The sequence below is a fragment of the Schistocerca piceifrons genome, chromosome 1, assembly GCF_021461385.2.
Source record: "Schistocerca piceifrons isolate TAMUIC-IGC-003096 chromosome 1, iqSchPice1.1, whole genome shotgun sequence".
NCBI lineage: Eukaryota > Metazoa > Arthropoda > Insecta > Orthoptera > Acrididae > Schistocerca > Schistocerca piceifrons.
Genome location: NC_060138.1, coordinates 622,871,730 through 622,888,269, shown reverse-complemented (window position 1 = coordinate 622,888,269; position 16,540 = coordinate 622,871,730). Strand labels below are relative to the sequence as shown.

Genomic DNA, 16,540 nt, shown 5'->3' with positions numbered 1-16,540 from the left:
TTGCAGCATTAGAAAAGTGTAGCGAAATGCAGGAAGATCTGCAGCGGATAGGCACTTGGTGCAGGGAGTGGCAACTGACCCTTAACATAGACAAATGAAATGTATTGCGAATACATAGAAAGAAGGGTCCTTTATTGTATGATTATACGATAGCGGAACAAACACTGGTAGCAGTTACTTCTGTAAAATATCTGGGAGTATGCGTGCGGAACGATTTGAAGTGGAATGATCATATAAAATTAATTGTTGGTTGAGATTCATTGGGAGAGTCCTTAGAAAATGTAGTCCATCAACAAAGGAGGTGGCTTACAAAACACTCGTTCGACCTATACTTGAGTATTGCTCATCAGTGTGGGATCCGTACCAGATCGGGTTGACGGAGGAGATAGAGAAGATCCAAAGAAGAGCGGCGCGTTTCGTCACAGGGTTATTTGGTAACCGTGATAGCGTTACGGAGATGTTTAGCAAACTCAAGTGGCAGACTCTGCAAGAGAGGCGCTCTGCATCGCGGTGTAGCTTGCTCGCCAGGTTTCGAGAGGGTGCGTTTCTGGATGAGGTATCGAATATATTGCTTCCCCCTACTTATACCTCCCGAGGAGATCACGAATGTAAAATTAGAGAGATTCGAGCGCGCACGGAGGCTTTCAGACAGTCGTTCTTCCCGCGAACCATACGCGACTGGAACAGAAAAGGGAGGTAATGACAGTGGCACGTAAAGTGCCCTCCGCCAAATGTAGATCTAGATGTAGATGTATTGGCGATGTACAGAGGTGGCTGCCGCCTTCCGCAGCGGGCGGTGATCTCGCTGCACGTGGGCCAGGCGGGCGTGCAGGTGATGAACGCGGTGTGGGAGCTGTTCTGCCTGGAGCACGGCGTGCTGCCCAACGGGAACCTCACGCGCTGCTGCTACGGCGTCGACGACTACAACGCGTTCTTCGGCGAGGGCCTCGGCGGCAAGTGCGTGCCCCGACTCGTCGCCGTCGACCTCGAGCCTACCGTCATCGGTACGTCCGTGTCCGGATAGACTGCCTTCACGTCGGTCAGCATAAGATATTAATAACAGTTGCTCCTAATGCCGCGTGCCTGTGTTTGCATCACACGCAACAAGATGCACCGGTGCAGCCGCACTTTTTCTTCAGCCGTCCACTATGGCCAGCGGTTCTAGGCGCTTCAGTAAGGAACAGCGCGCCTGCTATGGTCGCAGGTTCGAATCCTGCCTCGGGCATGGATGTGTGTGATGTCCATAGGTTAGTTAGGTTTAAGTAGTTCTAAGTCTAGGGGACTGATGACCTCAGATGATAAGTCCCATAGTGCTTAGAGTCATTTGAACCATTTGAACACTTTCTTCTCGACATGCACGCTTGCGCTATTCTGTTCGCACCTACATACAACGACGCACGCTGTTCCATTGATAAAGATGTCCGCTTTGTTAACATCAGTTGTCGCAGCAACTGGTATATTTTGAGACAGAACGAATTCGTAGAAAATAGCCCAAGTACTAGGCTAATTAATGTAATGGGCGATCGGAAAGTTTCCGTTGGCAGGCCGTACATTCCGGGATCGGTAACCAGTAATACAAAATCGCCGTAAGCATTGAGGCAATCACTCCACCGACGCACCAGGTTGAAAATACCTGTTTGGGAAAACATAATGTCCCGCTCTGTGAAGGGCTCATTAACTGCCTGCTGCACATCTTTGTCCGACAGGAAACGTCGACCCTTCAAGGCCTTTTCTAAGGGGCCGAGGGCGTGATAAACACTTACATCTACATCTACGTGATTACTCTCCTATTCACAATAAAGTGCCTGGCAGAGGGTTTCATGAACCACCTTCATGCTGTCTCTTTACCGTTCCACTCTCTAACGGCACGTAGGAAAAACAAGCACTTAAATTTTTCCGTGCGAGCCCTGATTTCTCTTATTTTATCGTGATTATCATTTCTCCCTATGTAGGTGGATGCCAACAGAATGTTTTCACAATCGGAGGAGAAAACTAGTGATTGAAATTTCATGAGAAAATCCCGTCGCAACGAAAAACGCCTTTGTTTTAATGATTGCCACTCCAATTCAAGTATCATGTCTGTGACATTATCTTCCCTATTTCGCGATAATACAAAACGAGCTGCCCTTCTTTGTACTTTTTCGTTGTCATCCGTCACTCCTATCTGGTAAGGATCCCACAGCAGTACTCCAGAATAGGGCGGACAAGCGTGGTGAAAGCAGTCTCTTTGGTAGACCTGTAGCGCCTTCTAAGTGCTCTGCCAGTGAATCCCAGTGGTTGGTTTGCTCTACCCACAATATTATCTGTGTGATCGTTCCAATTTAGGTTATTTCTAATTGTAATACCTAAGTATTTAGTTGAATTTACAGCCCTCAGATTTGTGTGACTTATCGCATAATCGAAATTTAGCTGATTTCTTTTAGTACTCATGTGAATAATTTCGCACTTTTCTTTATTCGGGGTCAATTGCCACTTTTCGCACTATACAGATATCTTATCTAAATCATTTTGCAAGTCGTTTTGATCATCTGATGACTTTACAAAACAGTAAATGACAGCATCATCTGCAAGCAATGTAAGACGGCTACTCAGTTTGTCTCCTATGTCGTTAATATAGATCAGGAACAATAGAGGGCCTATAACATTTCCTTGGGGAACGCCGGATATTACTTCTGTTTTACTCGATGGCTTTCCGTCTATTACTACAGGAAATCACGAATCCAGTCGCACAACTGAGGCGATACTCCGTAGGCACGCAGTTTGATTAGAAAACGCTTGTGAGGAACGGTGTCGAAAGCCTTCTGGAAATCTAAAAATCTAAAAAAAAAATGGTTCAAATGGCTCTGAGCGCTATGGGACTTAACATCTGTGGTCATCGGTCGCCTAGAACTTAGAACTACTTAAACCTAACTAACCTAAGGACATCACACACATCCATGCCCGAGGCAAGATACGAACCTGCGACCGTAGCAGTAGCGCGGTTCCGGACTCTAAAAATCTAAAACCTGGGGAGGGATAAGAACTGTAGTGCGTGTACTCGAGTGTCCCTCACTTGAGTTCGCGTTACTTCTCCATCGCGACATTTGCGATACGAGGACGTGCGTTATCATGAAGCAGGAGCACTCCTTGCAGCAGTTTTCCCGTGTTTCGACAGACATGCTGCCCCATAAACATTCTTCATTCTCTGGTGGATGTCTACCGGCTCTGTCCTTCGGCAGCCAAGAAAAGAATAACAGCACGTTCGTCCCGTCCGTTCACATTGGTAATAACGCCACTATAGTTCACGTTTTCGCATATACCGCACGCACGTCGGAAAAACGCGAACGCCATACTAATCCCTTGCCTAGATGTCGGTGCTTGTATGCAGAGTCGCGTTGCGTTGCATGTATGCTATAGCAACGGAAGCGTTTTGATTGTCACTTGTACCTTTTGTGTGATTTCGGAAGAAGAGATAAGGATGGAAATGAATTTTATCTTTAATTATTGTAGTCGTGATTTCGAAGTAATACTCCACCCTGTTGGGTCACTGATAGCTAAGGAAAACACAAAATAGGATACACTACACCAGTGGCAATAAGGTTTGCCGTGACACTTCGACTTCCTCAGGTTACCTTCCATTGGGAAGGTGCACTAAATGGAAAAGAGCGTATGGCATCGTTAGCCGGGAGGCCCCTATTCGGGGAAGTTCGGCCGCCAAGTGCGAATCTTATTTCATTCGACGCCACATTGGGCGACTTGCGCGCCGGTGATGAGGATGAAATTACGACGTGGACAACACAACACCCAGTCCCCGAGCGGAGAAAATCTCCAATCCAGCCTGGCCCGCTTGCATGGGAGGCGAGCACGGTAAAAGCCAGCTAAGCAGGCGGTCAGGAAGGTGCACTCAGCGACTGTGATACGATTTATAAATTATAGAGCGCAGCAGTCAGTCGTCCTTTTTTGCAGGTTTTATTTGGTAAATCCAGACTTCGGCTAGTGACTAGCCATTGGAACTGTGACTGACACCCGAACAACAGGGACCTGTCATGCATTGAGACTAGAAAATAGTGCACTGATAATGGCTAGGCACTAGCCGAAATCTGGATTTGCCAAATAAAACCTGCAAAACAAGGACGACTGATTGCTGGGCTCAATAATTTTTAAATTTATAAATAATAATTCGACTTCTTATTACTGGGGACAATTACCTCTGCTTCAAGCTCCAGTTCAAGGTGTCTATTGGATAGAAACCTAACATCGCCAAATGATATTTCAAGGTTCTTGTGAAATCCCTAAAAAACTGCACTCGGTTGATGACCACTTAAAGTGTTAGCTTCGTAGACTTCCACGGCCAATCACAATCTAAAAAAAAAAAAAGCATTTTGAGTACTGCGCCGCATCATTGTGAGATATTAAATAACTCAAATGCCGAGCCACGTGGGATTATCCGAGCGGTCTGAGGCGCTGCAGTCATGGTCTGTGCGGATGGTCCCGACGGAGGTTCGAGTCCTCCCTCGGGCATGGGTGTGTGTGTTTGTCCTTAGGATAGTTTAGGTTAAGTAGTGTGTAAGCTTAGGGACTGATGACCTTAGCAGTTAAGTTCCATCAGATTTCACACACATTTGAACATTTTTGAACATAAATGCCGACGCTTCGATCGACTTTGTAGTGGACTCTTCAGCACTGCTAGTAGTCACCCTGGGGAGGACAGCTGCAAAGTCGGTCGAAACGTCCACATTTCAGTTGTTTTAGTGTTTCATAATGACGTCCTAATACCCAAAAGAATTTTATTCAAATTTACTTTTAATGTTTCTTTTTCCGAAAAACGAAATACTTATTCCATGGTTAACGTTTATCGCCAACAGTTCAACAATAGGCAAATTGTGTTTGTTTCTGAACATACAACACTGTAGGAAAGAAAGCGCTGAAAGGATAACTCATTTATGTTTGCATACACGTGAGTCAAATCCAATTAACCAGCGTGTGTGTGTGTGTGTGTGTGTGTGTGTGTGTGTGTGTGTGTGTATGTGTGTGTGTGTGTGTGTGTGTGCGTGTGTGTGTGTGTCGATGAGGGAAGTACTTCCTTTGTCAAAAGCATTTAATTCGATTTTTTGTTTTGTCTTCTGCGTCCACACTCCTCAAGAGCGTTTTGGACGTCGCGCGAGATTTAGAAGTAAGGTGGAATTTTCCTCACTATCATGGGTTTATGAACGGAAAACATACAGTTCTGCAGTACCCACACAACAGCGAAAGTAGCCATTTCAATATTATAAGCACTATTTATGTATTCTTTTAGTTGCTTTCGTCGATACAAACTATTCGTGAATCAAGGCGACTGGTAAAGGTACCAGGCGACGTCGGCACATGAACGGCTCAAGAATCACACCTTTTCTTCAATATGTAATCGTCGGAAACGCGGAGGATGTCTTTGTTTTCATAATCCGCGGTATTAACCAGCCACGAACAAGAAAATGCACGCTAATACTCTTCCAATTCCTTGTGCTTTTCGTAAGACCAGTCAGGTGACGCAGAGACAGATTTGTATGTATGCGAAAAACTGAATATTTCAATAGTGAGACATAGTAAAGAAATACACCAACTGAGCAGAAGCGCGGACAGGCGCACGACTGTTACACGTGCCTCTCCGTCAGTCAGTGGGAGACTTCTGCGCCTAAGTGCGGCGGCCTGAGTGCTCAAATCAGGGTCATGCGTGACTTCGCGCCGTTGCACACGCTCTCTTGCCTCTTCGTGCAACGGCCACTTGTACGTAGTGCACAAGGAAAGTTGCACAGGTGTAAACGAATGCTGATCCTGCATGTCGTTCGCAGTCTAAATCGGAAATTTTTGTAAGTAATCGGCACCTTTAAGTTCTTTCTCGGTGGTAACATTAAATTCAAATAACTGGCCACTAAATTCAGATAATTAGTAGCTGAAAAGACAAGGACAAAAATTACTCCATCAGTAGTGTATCCATTAGACTTACTGCTATTTATACTGCCACTGCAAGCTCCATCAGACAGTGTTTTGCCAAATCATTAGTGAGAGACATCTCAGAAATAATTAAATCACCAAAAAACAGTAACTCTTTTTCCTATGCTCATGTATTATCCAAATACTGTACCAAGTTATTGTGGTGAGTTCAGCAAGCGTATGTCCTGAAAGACTGAGCTATGCGGTACTAATTACGCATTTATGAAAACGGAGATAAACGATTTTACTCTAACTTCAGACCTACCTCCGTCCTTCCCGTGTTATCAAAACATTTTTTAACCGGTAGCTTACAACAAAATACTGAACCGTTCTGAGGTTACTAGCGCAGTTGGCTACCGTAAAGGCTTCTGTATTGTGAAAGCAATATATGGTCTCACTAACTTGGTTTTGGTTCTGTTAAACAATTAAAAAATCCTGTTGGCGATTTCAGTAGTATTACGAATGCCTCCGGTTGTATACGAGATAAATTCTACTCCGGAAACTAAAATGATATGCAGTTAAAGGCATCGATGCAGTCACTTCTTAACAATAGGAAGTATAAGAATTCATTAACAAGTGACATGAGAGGAATAAGGCTAAATTTGCAATGGGGAAAGATTAAATATGGTGTCCCAGAAAGTTCGGTGCTCGTTGTTGTTGTGGTCTTCAGTCCTGAGACTGGTTTGATGCAGCTCTCCATGCTACTCTATCCTGTGCAAGTTTCTTCACCTCCCAGTACATACTGCAGCCTACATCCTTCTGAATCTGCTTAGTGTATTCATCTCTTGGTCTCCCTCTATGATTTTTACGATCCACGCTGCCCTCCAATACTAAATTGGTGATCACTTGATGCCTCAGAACATGTCCTACCAACCGATCCCTTCTTCAAGTCAAGTTGTGCCAAAAATTGCTCTTCTCCCCAATTCTATTCAATACCTCCTCATTAGTTATGTGATCTACCCATCTAATCTTCAGCATTCTTCTGTAGCACCACATTTCGAAAGCTTCTATTCTCTTCTTGTCTAAACTATTTATCGTTCACGTTTCACTTCCATACATGGCTACACTCCATACAAATACTTTCAGAAACGACTTCCTGAAATTTAACTATATACTCGATGTTAACAAATTTCTCTTCTTCAGAAACGCTTTCCTTGCCATTGCCAGTCTACATTTTATATCTTCTCTACTTCGACCATCATCAGTTATTTTGCTTCCCAAATAGCAAAACTCCTTTACTACTTTAAGTGTCTCATTTTCTAATCTAATTCCCTCAGCATCACCCGACTTAATACGACTACATTCCATTATCCTCGTTTTGCTTTTGTTGATGTTCATCTTATACCCTCCTTTCAAGACACTGTCAATTCCGTTCAACTGCTCTTCCAAGTCCTTTGCTGTCTCTGACAGAATTACAACGTCATCGGCGAACCTCAAAGCTTTTATTTCCTCTCCATGGAGTTTAATACCTACTCTGGACTTTTCTTTTGTTTCCCTTATTGCTTGCTCAATATACAGATTGAATAACATCGGGGAGAGGCTACAACCCTGTCTCACTCCCTTCCCAACCACTGCTTCCCTTTCATATCCCTCGACTCTTATAACTGCCAAGCCCATCTTTATTCTTGAATAACATAAGTGATTTAACCGGAAAATTCAAACAACCTGTTAAATTTTATGTTTACACTAGTATAATCACAAAGTACCCAGACACGTACATACCAGACACAACCACGCGAAAAAGGAAATGGGCTTACAACTGGTGTACAACAAACAGTTTAACACTTAATCTTACAAAGACTCGTGTTCCACAATTACAGACAAATCAAATTACTTACAGGTACCCGAAGTAGAGATGAGGCTTTAGGTGTGAAGCTCCTAGGTGTGCAGATGGATAAGAAACTGAGCTGGTACCAGCACTCGGATAAGACAACTAAAACTCTGAATTACGCCTGTCTTGTGCTTAGAACTCTGTCTCAAAACGTTGACCTGCAAATGAAATGGTTAGGATACTTTGTATACTTTCGTTCATCACAGCCCTGTGGCATACATAATCATCTGGATCAATGCAGCTAAGGTCAAAAAAGTATCTATTCTACAGAAGCGGGCAGTAAGAATATTGTGTAAAGTTGACAACTGAGCATCAATCGAAAACCCCTGAGTGTTGTTTGGATTCTCACATCACCTAACACACACAAAAAAAGAAATCATCGTGTGGCATTGTGTGCCGGAAGGACCCTTTTGGGTAAGTTCGGTCACTGAGTTGCAAGTCTTATTTCAGGTGACGCAACATTGGGCGCCTTGCGTGTCAGTAATGATGAGTACAACGCAACAACCAGTCCAGGAGCGGAGAAAATCTCCATCTTGGCTGGGAATCGAATCCGGGCCAGCTGCTTCGGAGGAAAACATGTTACTACTTTTTTCTTTTGCATTTTGTCCGTTATTGTTCCCGTTGAAGTTCGTTTTTTTCTTTTTCTTTTTTTGCAGAGAGCAGCCAGCTCTCTGACAAGATTAAAATTAAGATGTGCGCTGAAATTCACGACCAAAATCCTGGAAATAAAAACTATGTATAGACGTTTATATACTGGTACAGAAGTCTATAGTATGTAAGTGAGTAAAACCGTCTGGGGTGAATGGCTTGGAGACCATGAAGGTGAGGCCTACTTGGAAAGGTTTTCCCTATCCTTCACGACTGCAGGCATAATTCCTTCGAGAAGCAGGAGAGCCATGTGCGGAAATGTAACTGTTAAGTGTAGTGTGACTGTAAAGGGTGTGTGTGTGTGTGTGTGTGTGTGTGTGTGTGTGTGTGTGTGTGTGTGTGTGTGTGTGTCTAGTGTAGGTCCACGTTCGTGTTGGAGGAGACGAGAGAAGGGAGAGTGTAAAACGCGGTGCCGGCTCATAGGCTACTCCTCTTGATTTGGACCAGGGAATCGTCCACTTTAAAGACACCATTCGATGGACGGATCATCAACAGTGTCCCATACCCTCGCTTCATGAGACACTTCGGAGAGGTTTGGAATTTAATCCAGGACATTGGCTCAACGACTGGTGATAAGAAATCTTAAGGGGAGCCGGAGGTGCCTATGCTGCCCATGTTAAAATCACTAAGTTTGAGGAACATTTATGAATAAACTACCAAGTAGAAAAATTTGAATTTTTTTTACATATAGAATGGTTTAGTATTGCAGTTTTGACAGAGGGATTTTGGAGTATCTTTTCTAGTTTCCTTCCAATTATTTTTTTTTATTAATGACCCAAATTTGTTTTACAAATAATTGCTTTATAATTAAACTGAAATGAAACTACTGAACATATTGCCAAATGGCTGTGTTACAATGTAAGTTTGACCACTAGGAGTGCTGTATAAAAATTTCATCTCTCTAGCTTGAGTGGATTTTGAGAAAATGTTCCTTATATTCGAAAAATTCTAATTTACTGGAAATGGCTATCAAAGTTTCTCAATACATTCCTGCACTATAGGACGGATTATCAGGGTCTTCCAAAAGCTTCCTCTTCTGTCTTCTTTTCTGGCCTGTTGTTCCATCATACTTCATATGCCTTTCTCTTCTTTCTGCTCCTCTTATCCTTTCTCTGTCAATATTTCTTAGTGCTCATACAGTGTTCACCCCAGCTGTAAATCCTAATGCCTTCAGAACTTCACACTTCACACTGTTCCCTTGGTTGTAGGTTGCTATTGCATCATAAATGTCAAAGTGCAGTGTTTTTATGCTTACAAACACCCTTTTAGGAATCACTTTCCAAATCAAATTGTTTACGCTCTCATTAGGATTCTGCATCTTTCCGTGTAGACATTTGTGTAACAATTCTGGCTGTGCTAAGTCATGAAAAATTGGTTTTATTGCATTTATCACAGCTGCTGGCAAACCATGTTTGTGATTATAGCCCTTTTTTGCATTATATTTGCACCAGGAATCTTTTGGGCACAGGCTGTGTTGAGGGTATTCATTGGAAGAGGCAGTATGAAGGAACAATGCCCATACTGCTTTTCGCATGTCACTAAAATTACTAGTATTTTGCCTTATAGCATACCCATAGTATCTCTGTAGACGTTCAATCACCTCATCAGTAAGCCTGCCTCTCCCTCCTATTGTCTTTCCACCACTGAGCTTACTTGAACCCAAAGTTTGTTTGAGCCTTCGAAGCCGTGCACCCCATACGCTTTTGCACATGCCCAATGCATTCCAACTTTTCAACTACAAATTCATTTCCATATGGTTGCAGTTCCTCTATAGTCTTGAAACCTTTGGAGTCACCATCCCCAAGGTAGTATTTGTACCTAACGTTGTATCTGGGAACTGAACATTCAAAAATTTGTTTCACTCCATCCAATTCCATTGCTCCACTTGATCCACTAAAATTTGCCTCACAGGTCCCACTGTGCTCTCCTTTGATTTTATTTTTTCACCTACAATGTTTTGATAATATTGCAACATCTATCACTTTTGCACTATCACCACAAGTAGCAGTTACAACCCCATTCAGGGATTTATGAATCCTCTTTTGCCAGGAACCATCTAATGCCACTACCAAACCCCTAGAACCACCGTTTATTTCTACAGATTCCTCCACTGCTTCCTTCATGGTTTTCAAAGCCACATCATCAACAGAGGATTCTACCAGTTCACAGTAGTACCCAAATTTGCTTGGAAGTGATGGCAAGTTCATAATACCACAAAACAGTTTACCAGCAGCAGACCCTTTTCCAATGGATCGAAGACAATACACAAGTCGAACATTCACATCAAACACTCTAGATCGTCCATTTTCACCAAAGAGACTGGCATGTGAATTGTAGAAAGTCACTTGATACTTGCAACATGCACAGATTATCTTCATCTCACAAGCTAAACCAAAGTGCTTTGTTATCTCTAGTCCCACTCCTACACTTGAACATATTTTGCACAGAACACTTTCTTTCAGCACAGAAGATAATAATCCAATATTCAGTACTTCGTTAATATCATCACTGTCACTAACATATTCACGAAATCTGTCACTTCCACCAGTCAGCTTCTTGCTAGAAGATGTCACAGGGCTATGGCCAGCTATGTGTTGCTTAGCAGAAGAACGCACTGTTTCAGTAATTGTAGTATCGCAACTTGGTATTAGTGTTAATTTTCTTTTCCCTACGTTCTTCCTCTTCTTATATACACGCTTACTAAAACGTGGCATCGTAACCAGAACAACGCTTTACACAAGAAGTGTAATACTACCAACAACAGGCGCAACACTGAACTAATTCGAAACGGTAAACAGTAAAGAGACGATGTTCCGCGTTCTTAGTGCTTCATTTGTCACAGAAAACAATGTAGCCAACCCTTGCACACTCGTTGTATGCGTAACATAAGGCGCTGTATGCGTAACAGGCCGAGAAAATCCCAAGCAGTTCGCCAGGAAGTCACGAGAGGGTGTTAGATGCATTCAGCAGCCGCCCATTTCCTCTGCAGGCGTGGGGGAAAATGGTAATAACTCCACTTCTAGGGCGAGTAGAACAATAATTCAAAGTTTACATTAAAGAGGAATGTTCCAATTAATTTTCGGTAGCAAAAAAATCGTAATTTTTTGGATTTGACCACCTCCGGCTCCCCTTAAACCACCACTTCTCCTCCCATTGCCTGCCAAACGCTGGAAGTGAAAATTTCATCCACCGCCATGATTCGAACCGACCTACCTCGAGTCGAGCACCACCCCACAGGTACGTGTTGGGCACTTCAGTTACGGGGCCTGGTCTGTCATAGATTACTGTCAAACATCAGGCAAGAAATAGAAAATTGCTATATATTTACATACATAGTATAAGAATTCCTTATCAGTAAGTAACTTCTTCTACAATTTATCAGAATATTTGACTTCAGAGATGTAAATGCCACATAAATCTAGTGTTTGAATTAAACAGATGTTGGACTTTCTAATACAGACAGTTGATAGTAGTCTGTGTAAAGCTACATAAATGCTTTGTTTGAAGTATTAGCCAAAAGCAGCAGCTTAATGATACATGGTCCAGTCACATTAACGTGACCACGAGGTCAACGTGCAATAACCGCTCACAGATTGTAGGTTGCAGTAGGAGCACTGGAGGGTATATAACGCGTGTCAGGCGGACAAGAAAAACAGTGAAGCCGTTTTCATAATGCGGAAACGGAGCAATTTATATGACGTCCAAAAGGGCATGCTCATTGGCTTTCAGGCCAAGGTTGGAAGTATTTCCGAACCGGCTAAGTTTGTAAACTGTTCGCGAGCCACCGTGATTAAAGTGTACCGTGGATGGCAGAACGGCGCTGTCCAAAACTGGCATCGAGGCAACTATGGTGCACCATGGGCCATAGGTGACACTGGTGAATGACGGCCACGGATATGTGTACGGACGAATAGATGTGCAACTGTTGAGCAGTGTACCTTCCAACTGAATCAAGGGGCTATCAACAGCTTCTCCTGAATGATTGTTCAGCAAATCTTGCTGCAGATGGGCCTCCACAGCAGGCGCCTGGTTCGTGCATCCATCTCTGATTGCTCTTCATCAGGGAAAAAGGCTTGAATTTGCACTGCATGACCGCATCTGGACTTCTACTGAGTGACTACAGGCGGTCTTCCCAGATGGAACACGTTTGTACTGCATGAAATGTCTGACAGGAAATTGCTCCAGGCTACAGGTGGCGGTGTTATGGCCTGGCGAATGTTTTTGTGGTATTCCCTAGTAGTGCGGGGATGGTGTTTCTAGCTCAATGTTGATATCAAATTGATATGACAATTAATCAAAACGATCAATTAATCACCGCCACCCCCGCCCACCCCCCGGTGGCGTCATGTATTTTCTCAGCTGCACATGTGCTCCTGGCCCCTCCTCCTCCTCCCACCTCCCCCCTCCCCCAGCCTCTCCCTCAACCTATCCTATTGGCAGGAATTTCGAATTTTGGCGGGAATTTCGAATTTCGTGGGAATTTTTTAGTCCCAGGTCTGTGCTGACGTCCTAACCCACCCCCATCCGGGAATTTGCGGGAAATTAAAATTGGCAGTTCCCCTTCTGCGACTCGAACCCTGGTCCTCCTAGGCGGAAAGCCCAAGTGCACCCCTCTAACACAAACCACCAGAGGCGATTGGAACTGACAGGAAATTAAAAGTGGCATTTCCCTTTCTGGGACTCGAGACCTGATTACAGTGGATGGAAAGCCCAAGAGCACCCACAATACATGGAAACCGTCCAGATGCAGGAGAGGATGACTAGGTTAGTGTACTTTATTTATTTTGGTCAGGAAACTGATGCAAAGATCGATCCTAAATGCGTAATTGATCACAAAGATAGGGCCTAATTACATGCCCATATGCATAGTGCTACACAAGGGTGGAATAAAATCGCAGTACAATTCAGAAACTCATGATACCGTAAAACTGGTGTTACCCCACTGGGATAAAATTTCGTAATACCACTCGAAACTAGCGACAGACACTCAGAATCTACCTTACACCTACATGCTGGCAGGAAAAAGGCTGGGGTGTAAGGTACTATCTTTATTCTTTTTGGTGGGAAATACGTTCAACTGACGAGATGCTGGTGTTGGACAAAGAGGAGTTTAAAAAGGGTATTACCTGTAAACATACAGAATCTGTCATTGTTTGATGTCAGAGTTCGCTACAGATGTCTGCTCAAAAACCACCCTGCAGCCCAGGTAATCGAAGCCAATACACGCTACCACAACTCATTGGAAAAAAATGCGTCACAGTTCTAATTGCACTTCGAAATTGTCGTGAGAAACCAGCACTCGTAATGAACGGGTCATAACGCAGTACATGTACTGGGGAAAATCGTCGTCCTAAAAGACTGCAGAGGAGGCGGTAGTTGAAGATGTATGTGGTCTCCTCGATAGGCGTCCACAAACTGCTGAAAATCGAGATCCCCTTTCTCCCTTTTTTTTCCAGGAAAGAACTGTTCGCGTTTTGGATTTCAATCAACTCGCCGTAGGCGTCCACGCATTGTTCTTATTTTTATTATTATTATTATTTTTTATTCGACAGTCAAGGCGTACAGGATAAACTTTTCACACACTTCTACGTTCTTCAAAACATTCTAGAGAATGCCTGGGACACTTGATTTAGAGATGTTGCTCCATTGTGATCTACGACACATCAACGTTGACACAATACAGTCGCACGTCCATTTCTTAGCACTATCTGCTCACAACTAAAAATGGTTCAAATGGCTCTGATCACTATGGGACTTAACATCTGAGGACATCAGTCCCCTAGAACTTAGAACTACTTAAACCTAACTAACCTAAGGACATCACACACATTCATGCCCGAGGCAGGATTCGAACCTGCGACCGTAGTGGTCGCGCGGTTCCACACTGAAGTGCCTAGAACCGCTCGGCCAAATCGGCCGGCTGCTCACAACTGACCGGGCTAATGCACATGTGTTGTTTACAGCTGTTAGTTCAAGCTACCACCGTAGTTACTGCCCTGACGTCACCTATACGCCAGGAACAAAATGAGTCTCGAAACTTCTTGGATGGACGGTGTTTGCACCTGTCATAGTTCTTTGTTTAGAAGTAGTATCCAGTTAATGTACCGGGTGAGCAAAAATCAGTATAAATTTGAAAACTGAATAAATCACGGAATAATGTAGATGGAGAGGTACAAATTGACACACATGCTTGAAATGATATGGGGTTTTATTAGAACCAAAAATATACAAACGTTCAAAAATGTCCGACAGATGGCGCTTCACCTGATTAGAATAGCAATAATTAGCATAACAAAGTAATACAAAGCAAAGATGATGTTCTTTACAGGAAATGCTCAATATGTCCACCATCATTCGTCAACAATAGCTGCAGTCGAGGAATAATGTTGTGAACAGCACTGTAAAGCATGTCCGGAGTTATGGTGAGGCATTGGCGTCGGATATCGTCTTTCAGCATCCCTAGAGATGTCGGTCGATCACGATACACTTGCGACTTCAGGTAACCCCAAAGACAATAATCGCACGGACTGACGTCTGGGGACCTGGGAGGCCAAGCATGAGGAAAGTGGCGGCTGAGCACACGATCATCACCAAACGACGCGCGCGAGAGATCTTTCACGCGTCTAGAAATGATGGTTGGTTGTAATAAAACCCCATGTCATTCCAAGCACGTGTGTCAGTTTTTACCTCTCTATCTACATTATTTCGTAGTTTATTAAGTTTTCAAATACATACGGACTTCTTGATCACCTGGTATTTCGGAGCACAGGGTTCATCGCAAATTGTTGAGCGTGGCACTACGCAACCAATGACCGTTACATGTTCCCATGTTGGCCTAACGAATTATCAATTGCGGTTGCAGACAGCACGGGATTATCGAAACCGGATCGTGAATCAGTGCAAACGGGTCTTCTAATCTCATAACTCACATTTCTTGTTGCACCAGTTCGACAGTCGTGTGTGGAAGTGCTGTCACCCATGGGAACGGCTGCTCGAAACATGCACCGCCCCAAGAACGCTGGTCGGTGGGGGCGGCATTATGCTAAGGACATTCACCTGGCCTCACATGGGACACTTGGCAGTAATCGAAAACAATGTGCCTACTTAACGTTACTGCGGATGATCTGCATCTCTTCATGCTTGACGTCTCCCCCGATGGCGATGGCATCTTCCAACAGGATAACTGTCTGTGTCCCAAAGTCAAAGTTTTTTATTTGGTTCTAATAAAACCCCATGTCATTCCAAGCATGTGTGTCAATTTTTACCTCTCTATCTACATTATTCCGTGCTTTATTAAGTTTTCAAATGAATACTGACTTTTTGATCACCCGGTATATTTAAGGCGTTCCTCGCCCAGAAGACTCTCATTCATGATGGGATTTCTGGACCATGATGTGTGAATGAACGAATGACTGAATGGCTATTACAAAGGATATAACAAATGTTAGTATGGGCGCCAGTAACCACGAAGGTGAGCGCCCGAAACGCAAAGCAATCGAGCTGGCAGCAGCCGAGCGTGAGCGTGTGCGTGTGCGCAGACGAGGTGAGGAAGGGCTGCTACCGCGGGCTGTTCCACCCGGAGCAGCTGGTGACGGGCAAGGAGGACGCGTCTAACTGCTACGCCCGTGGCCACTACCAGCTGGGCCGCGAGATGATCGACTTGGTGATGGACCGCGTGCGGCGCGTCGCTGAGGCCTGCCCCTCGGTCGCCGGCTTCCTGCTCTTCCGCAGCTTCGGCGGCGGCACCGGCTCCGGATTCGGAAACCTCATGCTCGAGTGTCTCTGCCGCGACTACGGCCGCCTGCCCAAGATCGAGTTCGGCATCTTCCCTGCGCCCAGGGTTCGTATCCGTCACTCGCCATATTGTATTAGGAGACAATCTGAGCAGCCGTCTTAGTTTGTTTGCAGGTGATGCTATCGTTTATCAGCTAGTAAAGTCATCAGAAGATCAAAACAAACCGTTAACCGCTGATATTCTTCACGGGTTTGCAGCCGGATCATGTCGTCGTCCACATACAATATTTCGGCGGACCAGCTGGCCGCCATCTTCAGGTGAGTTAATGCTCGTGCACTGCCTCGCCGGAACTGAGTTCCAGCCACAACTACGGAAAC

The 16,540-nt window shown here is 44.2% G+C and overlaps 1 protein-coding gene across 1 annotated transcript in view; it reads left to right on the top strand.

The window, feature by feature from the left end:
* The first annotated feature begins 760 nt into the window (after nt 1-760).
* The window catches only part of LOC124757432 (tubulin alpha-3 chain-like), a 70,849-nt gene continuing 55,069 nt past the window's right edge, over nt 761-16,540 (top strand). The window contains exons 1-2 of the mRNA XM_047249065.1: nt 761-1,004; nt 15,967-16,268. Coding sequence (XP_047105021.1) covers nt 761-1,004; nt 15,967-16,268 — 546 coding nt within the window. The remainder of the gene's footprint in view (nt 1,005-15,966; nt 16,269-16,540) is intronic.